At 38.4% G+C, this 26,895-nt stretch overlaps 1 protein-coding gene across 1 annotated transcript; it reads left to right on the forward strand.

The window, feature by feature from the left end:
* Window positions 1-304: 304 nt before the first annotated feature.
* LOC110171135 (dynein axonemal heavy chain 1-like) lies at window positions 305-26,762 on the forward strand. Its single transcript, XM_055160068.1, is given in 80 exon segments — window positions 305-625; window positions 808-912; window positions 980-1,010; window positions 1,096-1,240; window positions 1,712-1,844; window positions 1,923-2,055; window positions 2,126-2,281; window positions 2,388-2,640; window positions 2,739-2,899; window positions 2,978-3,189; window positions 3,296-3,594; window positions 3,724-3,874; window positions 3,987-4,180; window positions 4,252-4,477; window positions 4,549-4,668; window positions 4,745-4,827; window positions 4,913-5,054; window positions 5,176-5,331; window positions 5,502-5,700; window positions 5,773-6,026; window positions 7,030-7,242; window positions 7,335-7,499; window positions 7,606-7,727; window positions 7,840-7,945; window positions 8,026-8,205; window positions 8,284-8,424; window positions 8,494-8,657; window positions 8,788-8,901; window positions 8,970-9,158; window positions 9,254-9,359; window positions 9,447-9,560; window positions 9,638-9,787; window positions 9,899-9,985; window positions 10,055-10,241; window positions 10,318-10,409; window positions 10,481-10,635; window positions 10,708-10,885; window positions 10,961-11,155; window positions 11,264-11,383; window positions 11,485-11,643; window positions 11,717-11,821; window positions 11,892-12,032; window positions 12,112-12,272; window positions 12,345-12,502; window positions 12,595-12,768; window positions 13,198-13,370; window positions 13,443-13,676; window positions 13,783-13,979; window positions 14,071-14,206; window positions 14,280-14,488; window positions 14,601-14,781; window positions 14,859-15,050; window positions 15,132-15,242; window positions 15,344-15,529; window positions 15,613-15,804; window positions 15,912-16,079; window positions 16,177-16,299; window positions 16,302-16,370; window positions 16,822-16,953; window positions 17,027-17,152; window positions 17,346-17,465; window positions 17,615-17,764; window positions 17,892-18,052; window positions 18,141-18,366; window positions 18,446-18,641; window positions 18,722-18,873; window positions 18,958-19,154; window positions 19,233-19,377; window positions 19,458-19,616; window positions 20,002-20,133; window positions 20,257-20,427; window positions 20,501-20,556; window positions 20,558-20,678; window positions 20,803-20,979; window positions 21,154-21,324; window positions 21,426-21,556; window positions 21,745-21,889; window positions 25,606-25,812; window positions 25,928-26,162; window positions 26,510-26,762. Coding segments are annotated over 79 exon segments (12,432 nt in total). The 5' UTR covers window positions 305-625; the 3' UTR covers window positions 26,632-26,762.
* Window positions 26,763-26,895: the final 133 nt, after the last annotated feature.

The raw sequence follows: 26,895 nt of genomic DNA on the forward strand, positions 1-26,895 counted from the left end.
CCGGTCTAGTCCTGGTCTTATCACGGTCTAGTCCCGGTCTAGTCTCGGTCTACTCCCGGTCTAGTCCTTGTTTAGTCCCGGTCTAGTCCTTGTTTAGTCCCGGTCGAGTTCTGGTTTAGTCCTGGTCCAGTCCTGGTGTAGTCCTCGCGATCGGCTCGGTGATTGTGGCGTATATATTTATGCTCCGCTCATGTTGGTGGTTCTCGTTCTGGTTCTCGGGTCTTGCTTCCTGATAATAACGTCGCAGTGTCACTGGATACTCGTCCCTGATTGGTTGACGCGGCGCGTCTGACGCGAAAAGTTCAGCATTTTCAACTTCTTGACGCTGACGCTTTGGACGCGCGTCTTGGCCGCTGACGCCAAAACGCTCAAGACGCGCCGCGTCGACGCCAGATTCGCGCCGCGCTGACGCCGAAAACGCGCCGCAAAAACGCAGGACGCTCTAGTCGCGCGTCCACATAGACTTTACATAGAAAGTGGACGCTTTCACGCTTTGGTCTGAACGGGCCTTTAGCGTCTCCATGGCAGCCGCACTAGCGCAGTGTTTGGAAACTGAGATTTTGTTTCGGTCGAAGAAAAGTATTCAACTTTGAAGATAGCTAGTTGATGAACTAATTAAGCGAAGGTAAGGGGGGACTTGAAAAAAGATCTAAGTTATTTACGTTAGTTACGTTGTTCTATCAAGTTTGACAATAAATAATTACTAATGCTAACTTGAACTAACAAATGGTTATCGCCACTTTAGCGTGTTTAAATACAGCGCTAATATTTTGTACGTTCACTCTTTGTTGACTTTTTGTCCAATAGATGGCAATGGGACCAGAACCTCCCAAAAGTTCCTCTAAGCTCAGATATCCTATATTTGAACAGACTGGCCTGTATACTACAAGCATATCCCCGTTTGTATTTCAGGTAAAGCTCTGGCATTTTATTATTCTTGTTGTATCGTTGATGATAACGTCTGTACTTCTGTTTTCAGGATGAAGGTCAGTCAATCAATACAATAAAAGGTGCAAAACATGAATTACATACGTGACTTGCCTACATTGTACTGGTACTCTTGTTGAGTTAACTCTGAAAATGGTTTGTCTCTAGGGAGTAAATCAAAAAAGGTTAATGACAAATCCACATCCCAGCAAGCAAAGACCTCTTACTTCTGCTCTGGTGGAGACCTGCCCAAAGTTCAGCTTCCATACCAAACTTTTTCTGGAAAAATCCCAAGGAAATTAGAGATAGAAAGGTTTGTCTTTGGCATTATTAATACTTTGCAGTGACATGTTGTTAGGGGTGTTCTACATGTATCTGTACTGATGGAATGTTAAGAGGTTACCATGGTGATACAATGCACACTTTAGCAAACTCTGCTCTCCTATTGTAGTTTTAGCTAAATCATTTCCTTATTGTCAGACTGTGTTAAAGTACTGCTCAGATTAAAGCCTAACAAGCCTCTGTTAGAGCAATGCTTACAGTTTACATCACACCCCCAGGGAATGTTGATGACATCAGCTATGAAGTATTAATATTGCATTATTCCTCCCAACCTCAGTGATTTTAAATATTGTCCATTATCTTTAATTGTTTATGTCGACATACTAATAAAATGAAATAGAGGTGGGTGATTGTGACAAAAATGACTATCTACATCTTTCACGGTAAGGTAAGACAGGCTTAACAACAGTTGTTCTCTTGGTTTATGTATTTTAATTAATAGACTCAGGAGGGAGTACTCACAGTTAAACCTTGAAGATCTGCTGGAAGCAAATGGCATCGACACTAACAGTCTTTTGCCAAAGTATCAGGGCAGTAGCAATGACTCCTGTGTGTCACCCTATCTTCCACTGGAGGTAAGTTTTAACCTCCAACATTTAGCATACAGTAAATAGAGAAAATTTGTATTGGTGCTATTGTATCTTTTTTCTTAGATATTTGACAATGAAGATTTTGACTGTCGGACCCCAGAAGACTGGCTTTCTCTGGGTATTACTGAAGGATCAAGTGATCGAAAGCCTATTCCAGCCAAAGCCCTCCTGCCAGCTGAAGTCAAAATTGCATTTGGTATGTAATGTTTTTTATACCACTGTTTATTAAAAATGTTATTTAAGGACACTTACCTGTTTTATTACAGATTCAGGTCCCCTTACCCAGGAACACATCTGGCATTTGGTTGGGGTTCTTGACTACAATAAGGAAACATCTTTGTACCTTGTTGAAAAGGTTCATCTAAAAGAATTAAGTGGAAATTCTAGCCTTAGTGAACAACAAAAGAAGACACCACTGACTGGTACATTTCATGACTTGATATATGTACTATATGTTTTTATATGTTTTACTGTGTTCTGTTTCTTCTGATCTCTTTTGTTTCTCTTTCTTGTTTACGGACTGCACAGGGGAAAAGCCATACGTTACAGGAAGTAGATACTGGGTACCTAGAATTCGACTGTTATTCAAAGCAGAGGATCCACGCATCTTTGTGCAGCGCATCAAGAATGCTCTGCATTTAAGGGACAACGCAGAAGCGCTTGTGCTTTATAATCTATCTGTTGACTGCATGCCCATTTGTGAAGGAACATCGCTTGATAGCAGCTGTCTCCAGAGGATCAAAAAAAAAGCTCTCACAACTCCTAATCTCAGACAGAAACGGTAAGTCACAGCACATAATTTGGATGTGATTCATATGTGAATGTGCTTTAGTGTTGTAATGAGAGATATGTTTTGTAATGGATATTTAATGTGTTCAGTTTGGATGACTATGTAAAGCACCTGGAGGAGGAGATATGCCTAGACTATAGCAGGACTATGAACAAAATTATATTTGACAATGTAGTAATGAGTCAATCAGGGCAGCTGTTTTCACAAATTATTATTCCAAAGAAAGAACAACCACTGGTTCCTAAAAAAGGTGCATCATCACTCTTTGATATTTGTGATTCTATACCGACTATGTGATAAAATTATTATTTTTTCTTTACTTTCTTAGAGATTTTTCCAGCTCCTCTTTTTTCTTATAAGGAAACATGTGCCAAGATTGCCTTCTGCTCCCTACTCACACAACCAAAGGTGCTGTTTCTATTATCTAAAATATGGTGTGAGTGTGACAAAGTGGCAAACATGCAGCTGTTTAATATTTCCGAGAGGGAATCACTTCGACTAAAAGACTTTGAAACCTCACAATCGCATTTGCACATTCAGGTATGATGACAATATCGGTACAGTTGGTGTAGAACCAAGAAAGTACTTTGCAACAGTTATGAAACTATGCCAAGACAAGTATCACAAATAATTTCTTCATTCACAGGTGAACTCTTATCTTCGACAAACATGGATATCAACAGTGAGCAATGCCATTCGGTCTCCCTTATTAGAGATCGGGAAAGGCACTTACAATGTGAATCAGTCCTCTTGGGAAATGTATAAGATGTCCAAGTTGATGAAATTGATGAATGTGGTGCGCTACAAAATGCAAGATGCCCTGCGCTATCTTGTGCAAAACTCTTTGGCCAGTCTTACTCAACAAATTATGGATGCCTGTTATAGTACTCTGACTTGTTGTGAAGATCTGGTCTGGGGAGAAGACCTCATTACTAGCCCTTACAAGTAGGCAGATGATCAATATGCCTATATTTGTAGTCATACAGCAATGTTCATTATGAATTTATTGTATTAAGAATTTTGTGCACATATTTGTGCATGCTATAATTATTTAGTTTTCAATTTCTTCCCTAGATCAAAGAAACACACCTTGTTCCTACTGGACTTGGTTCTGGACCAGACTGGAGTTCATTATAGCACTCCTCTTGAGAGTTTTCCCTCATCAATTGTAAAGCTGTTTGATAAAGGCATTGTGGCAGCACAGAATGTTCCACAAGTTGAAAGGGTATGAATGAAGTTGAGAATAAGCCATACCAGGATGTATCTTAATTTCATGATATAGTGTAGTTTCCAACTAGTCTCACTAGTTTTGATTTCTTTTGTCTTTTGTGTGACAGTTGGTGATGAAAAATCTCTTCTTTGGGGAAGATAGTTTACTTGAGTCTGTGAATATGCGGGAACCTGAAGTAATCAAGCAACGAAGGGAGATACAAGTGGCTCTTTCGCAGGCGGCCATTCCTTTGAGAGCCTATGCAGCCGAATACGTCAAATATTTGGAACTATATAACCAAGACATTGAAACACTGCTTAAGTAAGTGTATGGTAATGTTAATTAACATTTACCACTAAAAGTTGAATGTTTTGTCTATATTTTGAATTCAGATCTAGTACACAGACAGAGTTGACATCCCAAGTGGTGAAAAAAGAAGTGGAACAACATTTGAAAGAAAAAGAGAGACTTGAACAAACACTACCCCTCTTTATCAACATTGGCCCATTCACTGTCCAGGTAGAGACTGTTCGACTCGCATTGTGCAATAAAAGAAAAGCTTTGGCTAAGTCATTGCAGGACCAGTTTGCTCAAAGACTTCGTAAGCAGATTGACGATGTACGTGGGTTTTATTTCTAAAATACTATGAATATATAGACTATGTCCATTCTGAATTGCACTCTTTCTAGGCTTGTGACGAGTGCATGATCATAGACAGAAAACTTTGTGAAAAACCAAATACAGTTGAGGAACTATCTGAAAAGAGAGAGTGGATGAAGCAAATTCCTGAACAGCTAAGAGTTTATAAAGTACTTAAATGCGTAACATATACATTCATATGTTTTAGAGGTAAAAACTTGCTGTAATGGTTATCTCTTTAAACAGGAGCGACTTAAAAAGACACTTGCAGAATATGATGTCTTGGAAGATTTCTTTTACCTTATACCAAAGGATGATTTCAGTAAGAAGTGAGAAAAATGTTTTTACCCCTTCAACCACGGTCTGCAATTAACATAATTTTCCCAACAATAAAACCATTAAATGTGTATACAGGTGGGCTGCTATTGGATGGCCTCAAAAGATTTTCAGACAGATAGAAAAAACAACTGTAAAACACAAGGAGGATGAGGAACGTTTCCACAAAATTCAACAAAGTGAACAGAACAACTTTGAGGAACAGATTGACTCTTTACAAGTATGTTAGACAAGACAAATTATAATTTTTTAGAATTATTAGATTTTTTCACTCTCCCAAACTATGCTTCTTAAACTGCTATACACATTAGTCCAGTAACTGATATTTTCTGTGAATGCAGATGCTGGTTGCTGGTTTTGCAGGTTTTGCAGACATGAACCATGCACATGAGTTGGCCAGTAAGGTGAAACGTACAAAGAAGGACCTGGAGGACTGTCAGGCTATGGCCCAAATCTACAACAGGAGAGAACGTCTGCTTCAGCTGCCTTTGACAAATGTAAGGACAATTTATTTACACATTTTCAAAACCTAAGTTGTTGCTGGGGAAGAAGATGTTAAATAATGTATGCAAGAAAGTTTATCAGCCTGTCAAGGAAAACATTACAACTCACCCTTCTATTTTCTTTCATCATATTTCTCTTTTAACCAAGCACTTGTGTCTTCTAGTATGATCGTCTGCATAATTTAGTTGGGGAATTTCAGCCTTATGAGGACCTATGGACAACCACCTCCAACTGGTTACACTGGCATGAGAGCTGGCTCAATGACCCACTGTCGTCTATTGACTCTGAACAGCTTGAGAGCAATGTCACAGAGGCTTACAAGATCATGCAGAAATGTGTCAAACAGTTTAAAGATAATCCAGGCAAGAACGTGAAAGGAAATGCCAAAATGAATATGAAAGCAGATATGAAATTTTCTTTCTTCTGTGCAACAGGATGTCATATGGTGGCAGCTTTTATTCAGAGAAAAATTGAGGAATTCCGGCCTTACATTCCACTAATTCAAGGACTTAACAACCCTGGAATGAGAAGTCGCCACTGGGAGATGCTTTCAGAGCATATTCACATGAAGATGCAATTCCAAGCCAATCTGACTTTCTCACGCTGCCTTGAGCTTGGTTTGCAAAACTATGGAGCTGAAATAGCACAGGTGGCTGAGGTGGCAGGAAAGGAATACACCATTGAACAGGTACATACTGTAGTTTTTAGAAACAACATGAGTAATACATTGTTTTGATAATCTCACATTTAACCCTTCCAGACCTAAGGGCATTTTTGGTACATTTGTCCTCGCCTGGATTTTTTTTCCTAATTTTGCTATTGACACTCCCCCTTTTATCCCCTAATGAAGTGCTATACATCCTTTTTTCGGTACAACCTGTTCTTTCACAATCTGAATGCTGTAGTTGTGTCATATGGCTGTAATAAAAGCTATAGAACTAGAAATACAAAGGGGAAAAAAAAGGAAAATGATATTCACACTCCTTTATTCAAAACACACAGCAAACATGTATAAACAACTTTTTAGACATAATAAATACTTAGTTTAGGGTCTTAGCTACAAAAGTGCAAAATATCAAGTTTGTAGGTATTCTAAAAATGTCATTTTTGCCCTCAAAACCAAAAAAAGTGCACTCGTCCAAGTCCTTCCCTAGTGCCAATCATGGAAGCAGTTCCTATCAGGCACCAGGCATAGTGCCACATCACAGGCCTTGCATTTCCATGCAGTACACTGCCTCTTCCCCCGTGTTTGTCAGCAGTGCACACATGACAGCCTCCCATATGATCCTTGCCTGCTGCGGTCTTCCTGGTGTGGTGGTTAGTAAGTGTAGTGATCGAGATGAAGTACTGAGGAGTGGAGATCTGGATCTTCCATGCCCTCCATCCCTGCCCCTCCTTCTGCTCTCAGAGGAGATCATAGGTGTTGAAGGTGTTGATGGTTCTGGACGGGTGGTTGGGGTTGTAGACACTGATGAAGCTGGGGAGACACCTGAAGTGAATGGCACAGGGGAATCTGGAGGAGCCTGAGGAACATCCTCTGACTCAGCACTAAACAAAAGTCTCTATCTTTTATGATAAAAAGTTATGCGCGGTTATGTAAAACACTGGAAGGGTTAAAGGATTTCATTCTAACTGTTATTTAATAACTTTTTTCAAACACAACAATTCATTCTTGCTCTCATTCTTTTTAGGCACTTAATAAAATGAAAGCTGAATGGTCAGCTTTAGTCGTTGATGTGCTGCCATACAAGAACACTGGAACCTACATTCTCAAAAGTCCAGAGGAAGCTTCCCAATTGCTAGATGACCACATTGTCATGACCCAGAGCATGTCACTCTCACCATTTAAAAAATACTTTGAAAGTCGCATAGCCAACTGGGAGAGTAAACTGAAAATGACTCAAGTACAACTATAGATCACATTGTACATCAAATCTAACTGCATTGCCACCTCTGTTTCTAATTGTGCGGTGCTACCCTCTTCTGGTCTTTGTAGGATGTGCTAGAGGAATGGCTGACATGCCAGCGTTCTTTGCTTTACCTTGAGCCCATTTTCAGCTCCCCAGATATTAACCAACAACTGCCCAATGAAGCAGGGCAATACCAACAAATGGAAAAAATGTGGACAACAGTGATGAGAAAAGCTAACAATAATCGCAAGGTTATAACTCATATCTGTTTTACAAATTCAGAATGAACTACAGCGTCAATTTTGACTCCTAGACAATACACACAATGTACACTCAGATTACTGGTATGTTTTGTAGATAATTGAGTTGTGTCCAGATGCCCGTTTATTGTCTACTCTGAAGACGTCCAACTCACTCTTAGAACAAGTACAGAAAGGTCTCAGTGAGTACTTGGAGACAAAGAGACGTTCTTTTCCAAGGTATCTGCCTTTTTCTTGTAACCTTTATTTTATACTGTGTCAAAGTGAACTGTGTGCCCAATTGTTCCACATAATATTTTATTATGTATTACTAAAGTAATTTTTTTTTCAGGTTTTACTTCCTATCAGACGATGAGTTGCTTGAAATTTTGTCCCAGACCAAAGATCCCACAGCTGTTCAGCCACATTTACGCAAATGCTTTGAGAACATTGCACGGGTTCGATGATTGAACTTTTTGATAACAATTTTACTATAAAGCTTGAGAAAAATATCCCATCAATTTTTGTATTTTTCCAGCTAAAATTTCAGCCTGACTTACAAATCACTGACATGTACTCTGGAGAAGGAGAGGAAGTGAAGCTTTTCCAGTCTGTACAGCCTACTGGTGATGTGGAAGACTGGCTCAGAAATGTAGAGAAGTCAATGAAAGCTACAGTAAAAGATAATATTGACCGATCATTAAAAGTCTACTATGAGGTTTGTCACACTATTTGTAGAAAAGTAATACGACTGTTGTTGACATGGTTTGTATAAAAACACTTTTTGTAATTTTAGCAACCTCGGGAGAAGTGGGTTTTGTCATGGCCTGGTCAGGTGGTGATTGCTGGATGCCAAGTATTCTGGACTGCCGAGGTATCGGAAGCTATAGAGAAAGGAGACTTGGCTAATCATCTTTATCCTCAACTGCAAACACAGGTGTGTAATAGTAGCATATGCAATATTCTGATGACACTTCATTACTTCATTGACAGTCTCTCTTTATAGTTGGGTAACTTAGTCAAACTGGTCAGAGGAAATTTGTCCAGAATGCAAAGGGCTGTTCTGTCTGCCCTCATTGTCATAGAAGTCCATGCAAAAGATGTTGCTGCTGAACTGGTCCAGCAAAAGCTTTCAAATATTAATGACTTTGAATGGATCAGCCAGCTCAGGTGGGCAAAGAAAATCTGTGAGAGCTTTTATTTCTTTGAATTTGTTGTAAGAGAAATTACAAAAAAATGTTTTATTATTGATTGATTATTATTGTATATTGTATCATGTTTACTATTGTATTATATATAGATACTACTGGGCAAGAGATGACTTGTATGTCCGTGTGGTAAATGCAGAGTTTTTGTATGGATATGAATATCTTGGTAACTCTGGTCGGCTGGTTATCACCCCACTGACAGACAGGTGAGGGTCAGATTTTACACTTTTTCCAACAAAACAAATCCTTACTTTGTTCTATAATTTTGTCCTAGATGTTACCTAACGCTAACAGGGGCTCTTCATTTGAAATTTGGAGGGGCTCCTGCGGGCCCAGCTGGTACAGGAAAGACCGAGACCACCAAAGATCTTGGAAAGGCCCTAGCAATCCAGACTGTGGTGTTCAACTGTTCAGATCAGCTCGACTTCAAGGCCATGGGGAAATTCTTTAAAGGACTAGCCAGGTTAAACACAGCCTAATACTAAAAATATTACTAAGCACAGTACACTTAAGTAGCTAAATTAATACTGTTTATTGTTTTTATTTCCTGACTTGTAGCTCTGGCGCTTGGGCATGCTTTGATGAATTTAATCGTATAGATGTGGAAGTGCTTTCTGTAGTGGCACAACAAATTACCACTATACAAAAGGCTCAACAGCAAAGAGTAAGACTGTTTTCTAATCAATATAGGCCTTGTAATAGCTATGTCTAAATAAATAGATATAGGTAATGAAGTAATAACTGATTTCAGGTTAAAAGCTTTGAATTTGAGGGGACTGAAATCACACTTGTTCCCTCCTGCGCTGTGTTTATTACAATGAATCCTGGATATGCTGGCCGCACAGAACTGCCTGACAATCTTAAGGTACAGTATACTGAGTTTCTTATACCACTCTAACATGTATAATATGTGTTATTATAACATACACCATATATTCCTAGGCTCTGTTTCGTCCTGTGGCTATGATGGTGCCCAACTATGCTATGATTGCTGAAATTTCTTTATACTCATTTGGCTTTAGTGATGCCAAAATCCTTTCAAAGAAAATAACATCTACTTTTAAGCTATCCTCTGAACAGCTTAGCTCACAGGTATGAACTTTATTATTTAATTAGCAGTTTAATACTATTGATAAGTCATTGATCAAATCATCATTTTTATTGCAATATTAATTTTAATAACGTTGTGTTGGGTCTTTGTAGGATCATTATGACTTCGGTATGAGAGCTGTAAAATCTGTGATTTCGGCAGCTGGAAACCTCAAGAGAGAACATCCTGAGATGAATGAAGTAGGTCATTTGGCTTCTGTTTCAATTCCTTAGTCCACCATTGTATTTTTATTTTTATTTTTCCTGAAGGAGTTAATTTGTCTGCGAGCCATTAATGACGTCAATGTGCCAAAGTTTCTTCAAGATGACTTGAAACTGTTCAGTGGGATTGTGTCTGATCTGTTCCCCAAGACAAAACAGGAGCCAATCAGTTATGGAACACTGGAGCAATCCATGCGCAGTGTTTGTGTTGAGAGGAACTTGAAAGATGTTGATGGTCTGTGTTTTAACAAAGGGAATCATAATTCAGATGTTTACAGAACACTGTTAATAAACCACTGATTTTTTTGTAGGGTTTATTCATAAATGTATTCAGCTTTATGAAACTACAGTGGTGAGACATGGCCTTATGCTTGTGGGACCTCCTGGATCCGGTAAAACAAGGGTAAGTGTTGTCACATTTTTAAATGAATTGTAAAGATTTTGCGTACAACATGTCATTTGTTCTTTTGTCAGTGTTATGAGATACTAGCTGCAGCCATAACAGCTCTAAAAGGCAAGCCCTCAGTGAGTGGTGGACAGTACGAAGCTGTTCAGGCATATGTTCTCAATCCCAAATCTATCACTATGGGACAGCTTTATGGAGAATATGACCTACTCACACAGGAATGGTAAAATAAAAACAGGAAATTACCCCTATAAAAGTTCAGGGAAAAAATATTTTGATTTGTCTCACATTTTAGGACAGATGGAATCCTTTCAGCTCTTGTTCGTGAAGGGGCATCATCCATGGACCAAGTGAAGAAGTGGTACATGTTTGACGGTCCTGTGGATGCTGTGTGGATTGAGAACATGAACACAGTACTGGATGATAACAAAAAACTGTGCCTAAGCTCAGGGGAGATTATCAAGATCACAGATGTAAGGACAAATGCAGGTTTCAATATTCTGTCTTGTGCAGAAGAATTTTGAAATGACTCTCTAACTTTTCTACAGGTGATGACCATGATGTTTGAGGTGCAGGACTTGGCTGTGGCTTCCCCAGCTACAGTGTCCCGCTGTGGAATGGTCTACCTGGAACCTAGTATTCTGGGCCTAACTCCTTTTACAGAATGCTGGCTGAAGCAGATCCCTGATGCTTTAAAACCTCACTCAGACCAGCTTAATTCCCTCTTCTCCAGATTCCTCAAGGTTACATTTAGCAAATATTTTTTATATTCTGATCATTTGTCCAGCATGCTAAATTAGCTTTTTGTGCAATTCTCCTAATTTGTAAAGTTAACTGTATGTTTCTTCCAGGACTCATTAAGGTTCGTTCGTGGACATGTTAAAGAGGTTATCACATCTCTTGACAGCAATCTGACATGCAGTCTTCTTAAACTTATGGATTGCTTTTTTGACCCTTTTAATCATAAAGAGGTAAGATGATTTACAGTTAACTAGTTACCTTTGCATTATTTGTCATTGTTATCATTGATGTGTCTACAAACTACTAATGTTTTAATGTGTTATTACAAAAGAATGAACGACCACTACCTCAGCATAAAGTGAAGCGCCTAAAAGAAGTGATTGAGCCCTGGTTTTTCTTCTCTCTGGTGTGAAGTGTTGGAGCCACAGGAGATGCAACAAGCTGTCAGCACTTCAGTAACTGGCTAAGAGAGAAAATGGCAGAAGAGAATGTATGACATTATTGAAAAATATGATATGTAATAAACAAATAATATGCTCATTATGTTAATATTCCACTTCCAGATTGAGTTATGTTTTCCAGCTGGCGGTTTGGTTTACGACTACAAACTCAACGATGGTGGAATAAGTAACTTTGAGGATGATGATGATGATCCAAAAAAAAGCAAAGTAAAGTTGTTTCTTAAAATGTTGCATTTGTGGATACAACGTTACAACTTCATCTTTTCATTTTGTCTAGGTACAGTGGATCAGCTGGATGAAAGATTCACCAAATTTTGTCATTACAGCAGAAACCAAGTATGCCGACATTGTTGTGCCCACCCCTGATACAATGAGAATGACTTTCCTGCTTGACATGCTATTGAATAATAAGAAACCGGTAGGTGTTATTTTTTTTAAATTAAAACTGTTTTGTTTAATGATTTATAAGGGATTGATATTTGATTTGTGTCTACTAGGTTCTGTGTTTTGGTCCAACTGGAACTGGGAAGACCCTCACTCTGTCAGATAAACTACTCAAAAACATGTCATCAGACTACATTTCCCACTTTCTCATGTTCTCTGCTCGCACTTCAGCGAACCAGACTCAAGATTACATAGACAATAAACTAGTTAAAAGGTTTGTATTTGTATATTTTAGTCCACTCTGGGCCTTATATTGAATGTGAACTTCACATGTGTTGTCTGTCAGGCGGAAAAATGTGTTTGGGCCTCCAAAGGGAAAGTATTTCATATTCTTCATTGATGACCTTAACATGCCAATGTTAGAAACATATGGTGCTCAACCACCTATTGAGCTTCTGCGACAGTGGATGGATCATGGGGGCTGGTATGACAGGAAGCAGATAGGTACCCTGCACATGTTTTACACTCTGTGATATTACCAAATGACTGATTCACTTTCTGCAGCATTTAAACTGGAACACTGTATCCATTTACAGGCACCTTTAGACACTTGGTAGATATAAATTTTGCCTGTGCCATGGGGCCTCCTGGTGGAGGACGAAATCCCATCACACCACGATTCTCTCGGCACTTCAACTTCTTGTCTTTTACTGAAATGGATGATACCAGCAAGAAGCACATTTTTACCTCCATTCTAGGCACCTGGATGGGTAAGACCTTTTACACTTTAACAAAATTAATATTTGAATCTTTTACAAATATTAACCATATAACAGAAATTATATAAGACTGGCTTGCCTGATCAACTCTTTGTATTCCATGCAAATAAATTCAGTGGCATTGCCACCACTCAAATCATGCAGTTTGGAGCAGGGTTCAGACTGTGTAGGAAGAAATGTGTAAAATGTGAAATGTAAATGGCAGTGATTAAAAATCTATATAATTTATGTTAATCCATTTTATTTCTCCTTAATGACACATGTGAAAACTGAGATTGTTCGATATAAAAAAACATATATATAGAGAGAGATATTTTATTGATGCCAGGGGAAATTCAAGTTTATATATTGTGAGTTTGTGGGATTAGGTCACCATATTGCAAGTGTGGGGTATAAATGTTTGCCACCTCTTTTCCTCAGTGCCAGCTATCCAGTCACTGAATGAGACTCTTGTTGATGCCACTATTCGAGTCTACTCTACGATAACTTCTCAGCTTCTTCCAACTCCAGCCAAATCTCATTATACTTTCAACCTCAGAGACCTGTCCAAGGTTTTCCAGGGCATGCTCATGGCTAATGCTGATACAATTGAGGTAGTGACAAAAATATGCATGTGTAATATGCAATAACTGTTTATTTTGTAATTTTTGTTTTTTTAATTGTAGGAGAAATCACAGTTGCTCCAGTTGTGGTACCATGAAAGCTGTCGGGTTTTTCAGGACCGCCTTGTCTGTGTTGAGGACAGAGAATGGTTTAACGCACTCCTGAAAGACTGTATCCAAGAATTTGGGTGCAAGGTTGAAGAAGAAGTTTTAACATGTCAGCCAGTTTTATTTGGAGACTTCATGGGTTCTGGACCTGACAATAAAATGTATGCCTTAATTGACAACAAGGATGAGGTTGGTATTTTAGAAGAGAGGAAGACCAGTTTATACAAATATTAGCATTTATTAACATATTATTCATAAAAAAATGTCTTCTGTTTTTTTAAAATATATTTTTCAGTTAGTAGAGGTCATCGTAGAGTACATGGAAGACTATAATCAAAGCAGCAAAACAAAAATGAAACTAGTGCTTTTCATGGATGCTATAGAACATGTGTGTCGTATCAGCCGTATCCTGCGCCAGCCTTTAGGCAATGCTCTTTTGCTGGGTGTAGGTGGCAGCGGCCGCCAGTCTTTGACCAAACTGGCCTCCTATATGTAAATCATTGCCTCATTTTGTATAACCTAAGTTGTTAAAGCTTTACACTATGTATCCCTATTTGACTGATGTTGTTTTCTTCATTATCAGGTCTAACTATGAGTGTTTTCAGATTGAACTGTCCAAAAACTATGGTCTATCAGAATGGAGAGAAGACCTGAAAGGTATTATGCTGAAGGCTGGCCTTCAAAACCAGTCAATCACTTTCCTCTTTGTAGATACACAGGTAAGTGTCATAATCATTTTTAATAATAATAAAAAAAAACTTAAAATACTGAAAACCTTTTTTAACTATTCAGATAAAAAGTGAGTCTTTCCTGGAAGATATCAATAACATCTTAAACTCTGGGGATGTTCCCAATCTGTATGCTAATGATGAGGAGGAACTGATACTTACTACAATGAAGCCAGCAGTTTTAGAGCTGGGTCAGCAGCCAACTAAGGCTAATCTTATGGCTGCATACCTCAAGAAGGTCCGGAGCAATATTCATACAGTTCTGTGCATGAGGTAAGCAATAACTATTATTTTTAGTTATGTGCACACTGCCTCAGTGTCTTTTGATTCCATCTTAGTTTCAACACTATGTATGTCATCTAGTGTATTTTTCGTACTTTTATAGTCCTATAGGGGAGGTATTTCGTGCACGTCTGAGGCAGTTCCCTTCACTGGTTACCTGCTGCACTATTGATTGGTTCAGTGCCTGGCCGGAGGATGCTCTTCAAGCTGTGGCTTCTACTTTTCTGAATGAGATGTCCGACCTTGAAGCCAGTGATGAAGCTCTTAGAGGAATTGGTAAAATGGCTTGAAGTTACAATTTACATCATAGTATCATATACAAAGAAGCTTGTATTGACTTCTCCTGTACCTTTATATATAGACTCTTATGTGTGTGAAGATCCACCAAATGGTAGCCAAGAAGTGTGAACAATTCAAGGCTGAGCTTTCACGATACAATTATGTAACACCAAAAAGCTATTTGGAATTGCTCAATATTTTCTCAAACCTCACTTCACATAAAAAAAATCAATTAAGTAGTGCACGACTGCGCATGAAAACTGGTCTGGACAAAGTAAGCTGTTAGCACCTTAATTATAATCCTTTTACTATTTGATTATGTGGTATTTATGTTAACTCAAAATCTCCATTATAGCTTCTCAGCACTGCAGACGATGTGAAAAAGATGCAGGAAGAGTTGGTAAAAATGAGGCCAAGTTTGGAGGAGGCTGCTCAGGATACTGAGGTCACTATGGAGACAATAAAAGTAAGAAAAAAATAAAAATAAAAAGCAACATTTAGTTATTTATATATATATATATATATATATATATAAAAAAAAAAACACGTTTGTCCTTTTCTTTTTAGAAAGATACAATCATTGCTGAGGAAACACGTAAATCAGTGCAAGAAGATGAATCTAAAGCCAAGAAAAAAGCACAAATAGCAGAGGCCATTGCAACTGATGCACAGAGAGACTTGGATGAGGCTTTACCTGCACTGGAGGATGCACTCACAAGCCTAAAGTCACTCAACAAAAATGATGTTACTGAGGTGAGATTCTTTATATAGATTTCTTGTGTGTTAGATTTGTTGTGGTGTCATTATCTTTTAATACTTGTGGTTGTGTTTGATAGGTGCGAGCTTTACAGCGACCACCTCCTGGTGTAAAGTTGGTCATAGAGGCAGTGTGTATTATGAAGGGTATTAAACCTAAGAAGGTACCTGGAGAGAAGCCAGGTACGAAGGTGGATGACTACTGGGAACCAGGAAAGGGTCTGCTGAAAGACCCTGGTAAATTTTTGGAGGGCCTGTTCAACTATGATAAGGTAGAAATGATATTATAAGTAAACGTATATTAATTTGTTTATTTATTCTTTATGCCACTGTTCTAGTAGCTTCAGGGCTGTGTGTACATGTTTTTGCCTTTTCACAGGACAACATTCCAGATACTGTGATCCAGCTGATCCAGCCCTACATGGACAATGAGGAATTTCAACCAGCTGCTATTGCCAAAGTGTCCAAAGCCTGTACATCCATTTGCCAGTGGACAAGGGCAATGTATACATATAATTTCGCAGCAAAGGCGGTTGAGCCTAAAAGGGTAAAAACAACAGTGTTTAAGATCAGATTTTTTCTGAAATACAATTGTCTGTCTTCTGAAATAATGTGATTTGGCCATTCTGTGTTATTTTATATAGCAAGCGCTTCAGGAGGCCAGGGAAGACTTAGCTATGACCCAACAAATGCTAGATGATTCCAAAGCAAAGCTGGCAGCCGTTGAGGGTGGAATTGCCGCTTTACAGGCAAAGTATGAGGCCTGTATATAGCAAGGAAAAATGAACTGGAGAATCAGTATGACCTATGTGAAAAACGGAGAGTTCGTGCAGATAAGGTAATTAAAAGTAGTAAACATTTTATCATTAAACATGCTACAAAAGTCATTAAACATTAAACATAGGTCTCCAAGAAGAATAGTCGATAGCTGATAGCAATTAACCTACCCAGGGACTACAGGTGGAAATTAGCACTGATGCTACAACCTGGTACAATGGTACAATCTCTCCTGTTAAGGTTAATATATATTGTGCACTATCCATGTCCCAATAAATAAACTAAAACAAACAAGTGTTAGGTGTTAGTACATTTTTAGAAATATTAATAAGTTCATTCAACATTTAGATCTTAGTGCTGTCTATACAGACTCTGTACCATGGTATGTGCCAGCTGTATGTGTATGCTATTTTCCATTTTATTGGCTTGTTTAGCAATACCAATAATAAAATATGGGACAGTGATTACATGTCTTAGATGTCTTTATGAATGTATTTTTTGTTTGTTTTTAGCTCACAGGAGGACTTGCTGATGAGAAGGTACGCTGGAAGGAAACTGTACAAAATTTGGATGACATGATCAATAATGTGACAGGAGATGTTCTTCTGTCTGCTGGTTATGTAGCATACTTGGGACCATTTACTGTAAGTGCTGATTTGCGTTTGCATTTGGCATTGTCATCATTCTTATAACAAAAAATGTGGTGATGTTGAGTAGGGGGAGTATAGGGCTGCTATGGCTGAGGAGTGGCTTCATTGTTTCAAGGAGTTAAATGTTCCCCACACTAGAGAACCCAACTTGATCAACACACTTGGAGATCCAGTGAATATTCGCTCATGGCAGGTCAGTACAAGCATAAGATAGATTTCACTAACAAAGACAGTGCCACAACAATAAAATGCAATGACTATTGTATGAATTAAAATTAAGGCGGACGACAGCTGGGTTGATTGAAACTTAGAGTGGTGGCTCTGTCTTAGTTAACATTATTTAAATCAGCAATAATTTCCCATATTATTTTTTATGCTAAATTCAGATTGCAGGATTGCCAAAGGATAACCTTTCAGCAGAGAATGGTGTGATTTCCCAGTATTCTTTGCGCTGGGCTCTTTTCATTGATCCTCAAGGACAAGCCAATAAATGGATTAAAAACATGGTGAGTGTGCATGTAAAATGTACAATAACAGATTATTTAATAAATATGCCAGTTGTTACAGAGTGGGGACTTGCATTACATTGCTTCTGACTATATTACAGTTTGTGTATATTTGATCCTTTGCATGCCCTGTTTTCTTTGTCATACAGGAGCAAGAAAATGGACTTGAGGTTGTGAAGCTTACTGACCAAGACTTTCTGCGCAGCCTAGAGAATGCCATACGTTTCGGCAAACCTGCCCTCTTGGAGAACGTGGGGGAGGAACTTGATCCTGCATTGGAACCTGTTTTGTTAAAGCAGGTATAGAACCACAATCACCATTTACTAACAAGAAAATTGTCCATATAGTACTGTTTATGAGTTTTTGTATCCTGCTGTGATATTAATATGCTTAAGTTTTGCCTTGACCTTCTGTATTTTTCTGCAGACCTTTAAGCAGTCAGGCAGCACAATGCTCAAGATTGGTGATTCAGTAATCCCATATCATGAAAACTTCAGAATGTATATTACCACCAAGCTCCCAAATCCACACTACTCACCAGAAGTCTCCACCAAAGTTACACTGATAAATTTCACCTTATCTCCAAGGTATCTTTACATTTTACTGATCTCTCTAAGATTAAGAAAACACTTACCATATATTTAAAGTACTATATGCATTTTATGCTCCAACCAGTGGACTTCAGGACCAGCTGCTTGCTCAAGTTGTGGCTAAAGAGTGTGCAGACTTAGAAGAAACAAAAAATCAGCTCATTATTAGTAATGCCCAAATGAAACAGGAACTAAAAGAGATTGAGGATGAGATTCTTCTGCGACTCAGTTCTACAGAAGGAAACCCTGTGGACAATGAGGAACTAATTCAAGTTTTAGCAGCTTCCAAAGTCAAAGCGGGGGAAATTAAGGTCAGATAAAATAACTAAATATCTATTAATACATAATAGACACATAAATTGTTCTAATCATTTTTTTTGTTCATGAAAGGACAAAGTGACATCTGCTGAAAAAACTGAACGTGAAATTGATGCAACACGTCTGGAGTATGTTCCTGTGGCAGTACGGACCCAGCTTCTCTTCTTCTGTGTTTCTGACCTCTCCAGCGTGGATCCAATGTATCAGTATTCTTTGGAGTGGTTCCTTGGCATCTTTGTGTCAGCCATTGCAAACTCTAAGAAAGCAGGTAGAAATTATACTTAAATCTGCTTTGCACAAATTAACAAGAAAAATGTGTTTCCATGACTTGTTTTATTTTTTCTTCAGATATTTTAGAGCAAAGAATTGCCAACATAAATGAATATTTCACATTCAGCCTGTACACCAATGTGTGTCGCAGCTTGTTTGAGAAGCACAAACTTATGTTTGCCTTCCTTCTGTGTGCACGCATACTGATGAATAGGAAAAAAATTAATATGGCAAGTGCCTCTTCTACCTATATAGTCATATAAACTATATTTTCAGAACTTTTTTTTTACTCTTTTATGGTGCTAATATGGCAGATTGAATGGCGGCTTCTGTTATCTGGAGCAATGCCAACAAAAGAGCTTCAAAATCCTGCAGTGAGCTGGTTATCAGAGCGGACCTGGCAGGACATCCTGGGCCTCAGTACTCTACCGAACTTCATAAATCTGGCAGAGAGTTTCTCACAACACCTACAAGGATTCAAGATGATTTTTGACAGCAACCAACCACACAGGTTACTAACTTCATAATGTTATACAAAGCATGTGTATGAAATTTAATTACTTGATTAATATTTTTTTTATACCATCAGGGAGCCATTACCTGGCGATTGGGACACAAATTTGGACTCATTTCAGAAGCTTTTAGTGTTGCGCTGTTTGAGGGCCGATTGTCTTATTCAGGGTTTTCAAGACTTTGTGGCAGCTAAACTGGGTCAGCAATTCATAGAACCTCAGGTACCAAAACTAACTAAAAGTTATAATTATAGTATAAATGATAAAACATCTCTGGTTCTAAAATATGTTTTGTTCTTTAGACATCTGATTTATCTGAGGTCTTCAAAGATTCTTCCCACACGACTCCTCTCATCTTTGTCCTGTCACCTGGTACTGACCCTGCAGCAGACCTGTACAAGTTTGCTGATGTCATGCAGTTCTCCAAGAAGATGAGCGCTATCTCTCTAGGCCAAGGCCAGGTCTCATGATTTACCCTTTATCTTTAATAGGTTCATTTTAACTCTTCTTATGTGCTAAAAAAATCATAACTTGCACATTTTTGATTTATGCTGTGCTCATTTTTACAAGACTAAGGCACCTTATAGGTATTTCACTACCAGCATACTACTTTTAAGGCATATTACATTACTTTTACATGGTCACACATGAGGCATTACAATATTATTATTTATCATCCTGTGAACAATTGACCGATGGCGTTCACAGACTCTTTCTCATCAGCGGTGTGTTATGTTCGTTTATGTAATGTGAACTGTTTCTTCTAACACTTCAGACTATAATGTAGCTCATTTGTTTTCTGGTGTATGCATATGGTGCTTATGTGGGCTGTGGTGCTGTTTCCAGGGCCCCCGGGCTGAGATCATGATGCACGCTGCCATGATGAAAGGACATTGGGTCTTCTTCCAGAACTGTCACTTGGCTCCCAGCTGGATGCCTGCACTAGAGAGACTGATTGAACATATCGACCCTGGAAAGGTCAGGCTTTAAACAACAGTAACCCTCACATCTACTAGACAGGCTCATTGAAAGGACAAAGCTTTGTTTCAGACATACTTTACACAGAAATCACCAGTCTTCCCAATGTCTAATTTTAAATAGGTACACAAGGACTTCCGTTTGTGGCTTACAAGTCTTCCAAGCAACAAGTTTCCTGTCTCTATTCTCCAAAATGGGTCCAAGATGACCATTGAGCCCCCGAGGGGAATCAAAGCTAACCTTCAGAGAACTTATCTAAAGCTCACAAATGACTTTATCAACTCCTCTACCAAGGTTCAACTGAAATTTTATTCTGTTTTAATTGTTACAGGACCAAATAGAAGTTTCTCTTCCTTGTTCCTTACAGATTAATGTCTTCAAGCCGTTGCTTCTCTCTCTGTCTTTGTTTCATGGGATTGCATTGGAGAAGAAGGTTTGGTGCACTTGGATTCAATATTCCCTATGAGTTCACAGATGGAGACTTGAATATTTGCATCAGCCAGCTAAAGATGTTTCTGGATGAGTATCGTAACATTCCTTACAAGGTAAGAAACAAATGCTGTTGGTATTTTTAAGTTATTGTTTTTATTCAGGCAAAAATATTTCAACAGTGTCTGCAAAGTAACTCTCTTGTATTTATCTTGTCCTGTTTTGGTCTGACCTCTCCAGGTGTTGAAGTACACTGCTGGGGAGATCAATTATGGGGGCAGGGTGACAGATGACTGGGACCGGCGCTGTCTGCTCAGTATTCTGGAGGATTTCTATTGCCCGGCTGTGCTTGAGGTCAATCATAGCTACTCTCCTTCTGGAGTGTATCGACAGATTGACACAAGTCTGGACGTTAAGGTAGGCTCAGGATATTAAATGTGTCAGTTTCCTTTTTGTGATTCAAAAAAGGAACTGATTCTGTAAGTTTATTCTTAGTGTCAGCATAATGTACAAGTGTAAAAACTAAAACTAACTATTTTGTAAGTGCAGCCATGTGATATATGCTACATTGTCCATGCTTTCTAATCACAGGGCTACTTAGCATACATCAGTGGGCTACCAATCAATGACACTCCTGAAATATTTGGTCTTCATGACAATGCCAACATCAGCTTCGCCCAAAATGAAACCTTTACCCTCTTGGGGACAGTTGTTCAGCTCGAGCCTCGAGCTTCTTCTGCTGGTGGCAAAAGCCTTGAAGAGGTATAAAGAAACTATTACATAACAAGATGGAAGAACACTGACAAAGGTGTATGCTGTTATTGTGAGTCAGCTCTGAGTATGTTATATTCTGTGTTACTCAGATTGTAGAGGACATTGCGACTGGTATTATGGAAAAGATTCCTCCAGCCTTCAATGTGAAAGAGGTCATGGCCAAGTACCCTGTTCTGTATGAAGAGTCCATGAACACAGTGCTCATCCAGGAAGTCATTAGGTAAACTATGTACAAATAAAAAAGTTTTTTAATTTATTTAAACTCCATTAGCCGTTACTCTTCCTGGAGTCATTGCACAAACACACCTAGTACATTTTTACAAATCCCATCTTATACATCTTGGCTGTTGAATAGCAAAGGTCTGTAGTCATATATATCACATTGTCATTAAAACTTTGCTCTGTCAGATATAACAAGCTGCTGGACGTCATCTCGAGGAGCCTCAGAGATATAGTGAAGGCCCTAAAGGGTTTAGTGGTGATGTCATCAGAACTGGAGCTTATGGCCAACAGCCTCTTCAACAATGCAGTGCCTGAAATGTGGAAGGCCAAGGTAGGAGTCATAAATGAAAGAAAATGTAAAAACAAGTGCATACTCATGTACTATCAATGGAAAGCTGGAATTAATAGAATTTCAGAATGTGAAATCTAGTTTGATGATGTATTTGTGGCCCCCCCGAAAAAGAGATGGGGTTATTATATACTTAATAAACAAATGTGGAAGTCAATCACATATGTGCTCGGACTCGAGTCCGGAAGATGGCGGAAGAGACAGACGGATAATTTGAGCTCTGCACATCGGTGAACTAGAACTCCACAAAATCTTAACTCGAAATAAAAATCCGATGATAATTTCGAGATGAGAGGAGGTAACACACGTAGAGGCCGAAGAACAAAGAGAGACATGTCGGAAGTGGCCGAACAAGATGAGAGTGACCAGGAGGCTAGCGAAGTTGGAGCTAGCGAAGCTAACGAGGTGGTGGCTAGCAACGCTAACGTAGCGGAGCAAAGCCAGTCAACGCTAATGTTAGACGGGCTAGCAAGGATCAGCAATCAAATCCAAAATCTTGACACAAAGCTTCGAGCAGAACTAACTGCGGCTAAAGATGAACTGAAACAGGAAATATCATCTCTTAGACAAGACATGGAACGAAAGTTTCAAGAAAACAAACAAGAGAAAGTAAGAGAAATTTTCTTCAACAAATGGATCTCCCATCAATTGGTTTAAGTCAAAATAACACGTTAACAGCAGAGATCACAAGAGAAGAAATACTTGGCGCCATAGGCTCCCTAAAGAAGAGTAAATCACCTGGTAGTGACGGTTTCCCAGCTGAATGGTACAAAGTATTTAAAAATGAACTGATACCGATCTTACATAATTCATTAAATTGGACACTAAAAGAAAATAAATTACCAGCTTCATGGTCAGAAGCAATAATATCAGTTATTTTAAAACCAGGCAAAAACAAACAAACCTGTGCTAATTATAGACCTATTTCAGTGTTAAACATAGACTATAAAATATATACATCTATAATATCCAAAAGATTAAACACATTTCTGTCTGATCTAATTGATGAAGACCAGACAGGGTTCATACAGAGACGGCAGACACATGACAAGGAGAACATATAACGGAGAGAGCAAAGTCAGTGGGTTTTTTCTGAAGGTTCCATGCGTGTCCTTAAAAGAAGCACGAGAGATCCGAGAGAACAAGCCACTATTTCGTCATATTGAGAGGATTCAAGTTGAGACAACTGTCAGAAGGACCCTCTAAACTCAAAATCAGAGCATACTACATCTTGACAAAACATTAACTTGTTGAGTTAGCATATACAGAAAGAAAATGAACAATACTGCTGACCCAGTGCATTATCATGACGCGGAGAGTTTTGCTGCTCCTTAGCACTCAAGCCAGAAAACATTTCTTTATGAAGAAAAGCATGTTTCAATGTGTTTTCCAATTCTAAAGAAATTTAGCTCTAATTTCTCCTATTGAGCATAGACGCGGAGAAGGCCTTTGACTCAATTGGAATTTTCTGTACTTGACTCTGGAAAGAATGGGCTTCAATACCAAATCTGTAGACATTATAAAAACATTATATTCTCAACCTACAGCAAGAATTAAAATAAATGGAAATATGACAGGAAAAATCCAGTTGGAAAGGTCAACAAGACAGGGATGTGGGCTCTCTCCATCCCTGTTTGCTATCGTTATCGAACCCCTGGCACAGGCGGTAAGGCAAAACCCTGAAATTAAAGGAGTCACAATAAATGGAGTTGAACATAAAATTGGACTTTTTGCTGACGATGTCATTGCTTACCTCGAACAACCGGATCAATCTCTCCCAGAACTGATGACCCTATTAGACACATTTGAATATTTGTCTGGCTATAAAATAAATATAAAAACTCAAATTTTCAAAATCAAATTTTAAAATTCAATTATGTTCCCTCCCAGAATATAAAAAAAAACTTGAAATTTAACTGGAAAATGCAATCCATTAAATATTTAGGGGTTGAAATAACAACAGATTTTCTAGAAGTAAATTCTAAGAATTATTCACAAGTACAGGAAAGAATACAGAAAGATATTGAAAGATGGTCTACCCTTCCTTTAGACTTTAGCTCTAGAATTGATATTGTAAAAATGAACATCTTGCCCAGGTTTTTATTTTTATTCCAAGCTCTACCAGTACGGGTCACTAATACACAATTCACAATTTGGAATAAGATTGTTTCTAGGTTCATTTGGGACAACAAGAGACCCAGAGTGCGATATGAGACTCTCCAGCTGCCCAAAGAAAAGGGTGGGATGGGCTTACCCAAGTTGGAAGAATATTATTATGCCTCACAATTAAGATACCTGCACTGCTGGTGTAATCCATATTACAGTGGAAAATGGAAGGATATTGAAAATAGTAGTCTGGAGGGTCCAATTCAGAATATGATTGGAGATAAAGAGTTATATGAAGAATATGAATTATACCTAGATCCCATAACAAATCATACATTAACTATATGGTTCAAAATACTTAGAAAGCACAAGATTCAAAACCATGCAAAAAAATTAAAATGGATGGCATATGATAGTCAGTTCATGCCAGCCAAATATGACAAAAATTATAAATACTGGACAACAAAAGGGATGACTGCCTGGTGTGTATTGGAGAAAAATGGGCAGCTGGAGAGCTTTCAGAACTTCACAAAGCAATATCAACTTGGAAAACATGATTTCTTCAGGTACCTTCAAATGAGAGACTATCATAGAAGGGAAATACAGGGGAACCCCTCCATGGAAGAGAGTGATGTCATTCAAACAATAACTAAAGCCTATAAAGATGGTAATCTTAGAATAATTTCAGCATTATATAAAGCCCTAACTAAAAACAATAAGAACACAACTCTAATAGTGAAGGGGAATTGGGAAAAAGAATTGAACATAAAAATTGGAGATAAAGATTGGTTAAACATGTGGCGGCATCACCACACCACCACCTGCTCTCGAACATGGAGGGAGTTTGCCTGGAAGAACCTGATTCGATTCATTATTACACCTAAATTAAAGAGTAAGCAGTTAAGGATACATCAAATGTGTTGGCGGAAATGTGGAGAGATTAATGTAGACCATTCTCATATATTTTGGAATTGTGCAAATATTACTGTATTTTGGGAGATGGTTTGTGATGTACTGGGGCAGGTGCTGGGATATCCTGTCCCTTTGTCGCCTGAACTGGTCTATCTATGCAACTTCTCAGAAAACATTATTCACCAAGGCGATATATATCTTTTCAAAGTCATGTCATTAGCGGCCAAAAAATCAATAACCAGGAACTGGGGCACAACGTCTGTGCCTTCAAAGGATCAGTGGACATCTACAATAAAGGACATATATCTAATGGAAAAGATAACTTATAGACTGAGGTTGCAAGAGGCACAAATGAAGAAGAAATGGGAAAAATGGACATCATATATGCAAAAGTAGAATAATCAATGTCACCTAGGCTTCTGTTTCTGTTTTATTTCCTTCCATTGTCATTATTTCTCCTCTTTTTTTATTTTCTTGTTATGTTTACAAACCTGTCAAATATAATAAATAAAGTGATAAAAAAAAAAAAAACTGTGAATAAATGTGAATATGATTGCTAAACAAACAAATTGTGGACATTTAGGCTGTGTTTCTTTTTTTTGGCATAGCCTACTCTATTCGATATATTTTTTGGGTGATTGTATGCTTTGCTTTATAGTAATGCATAGCTTTCTATTTAGGCCTACCCATCTCTGAAACCTTTGGCTTCATGGGTGATAGACCTGCTTCAAAGGACCAGTTTCCTGCAGAGGTGGATCTCCAGAGGCATCCCCCCTGTCTTCTGGATTAGTGGATTCTTCTTCCCCCAGGCCTTTCTCACTGGAACCCTCCAGAATTATGCCCGGCGTTCGAGCACCTCTATTGACATAATTGGATTTGATTTTGAGGTGAAAACTAAATGAATGCATATAAGATAACACTGTACTAACAACACACCTTAATAGCATTTTGTTTTCTGTTGATGAAAGCTTCTGTTCCCTTTTGTAATGTCTTGTCCCATAGGTAATAACTAAATCTGTGTCAGAGATAAAGGAGAAGCCAGACACAGGCTGTTATATCCATGGACTATTCCTGGAGGGAGCTCGCTGGGATAATAGGGAAGGTCGGCTCGCACAGTCCAGGCCCAAAGAGCTCTACACTGAAATGGCCGTCATCTGGCTCATTCCTACGCCTAATCGGAACCCACCAATATCAGGCATCTATGTGTGCCCCATCTACAAGACCCTCACACGTGCTGGTGTGTACAAACAAATCGCAATAATGAGAGTTAAACCTTTAGTTATGCAACAAAAGAATGTAAGATGGAAATTACAAAATGCATACATTACCCTTATTGTTTTTCACTGTGTTTAAAGAGCTGGCTGTGCTCACGTTATGTGTTTGTGCATATCTTCTTTGCTGGTTTTATAACTCACTCAAAATAGACTTCAGTCAGTGTCCAATTTCACTAAGCTCAAAGTGCAGCTATGTATTTTCCACCCTCAACACCAACACCTCATGAAGGTTAAAGTGATTCAGTGAATGAAATTGTGTTTAAAAATATTATCACTTTTGTTCTTAACTGTTCTTCTGTATTTGCCTTAGGAACTCTGTCTACAACAGGACATTCTACTAACTATGTGATGGCTGTGGAACTGCCTACTGACCAGACTCAGGGGCACTGGATCAAACAAGGAGTGGCCCTCATCTGTGCTTTAGATTATTAAAATGAAAGTTACATTGAAAATATTCAGTAAAGTGTTATCCATTGGATATAAGTAGGATGATATAAGTTGACGCTTGGGTACAGGTAGCCAAGTTGTGGATATTACAACATTATAGAAACTGGTTGGGTTTATCATAACCCTTCTACACACAAAAGTCACAAAACAAATAAAAACGTGCCCTACACATTTGCTAAATAAAAAAGCACATTATATCCCAACATAAAAAAATTAGACTATGATCGAAACAACCAGAATATCATGGTA

Source organism: Boleophthalmus pectinirostris, unplaced genomic scaffold (genome assembly GCF_026225935.1).
Source record: "Boleophthalmus pectinirostris isolate CB_2022bp ecotype Guang Dong unplaced genomic scaffold, ASM2622593v1 HiC_scaffold_3, whole genome shotgun sequence".
In the NCBI taxonomy this organism is placed as follows: Eukaryota; Metazoa; Chordata; class Actinopteri; order Gobiiformes; family Gobiidae; genus Boleophthalmus; species Boleophthalmus pectinirostris.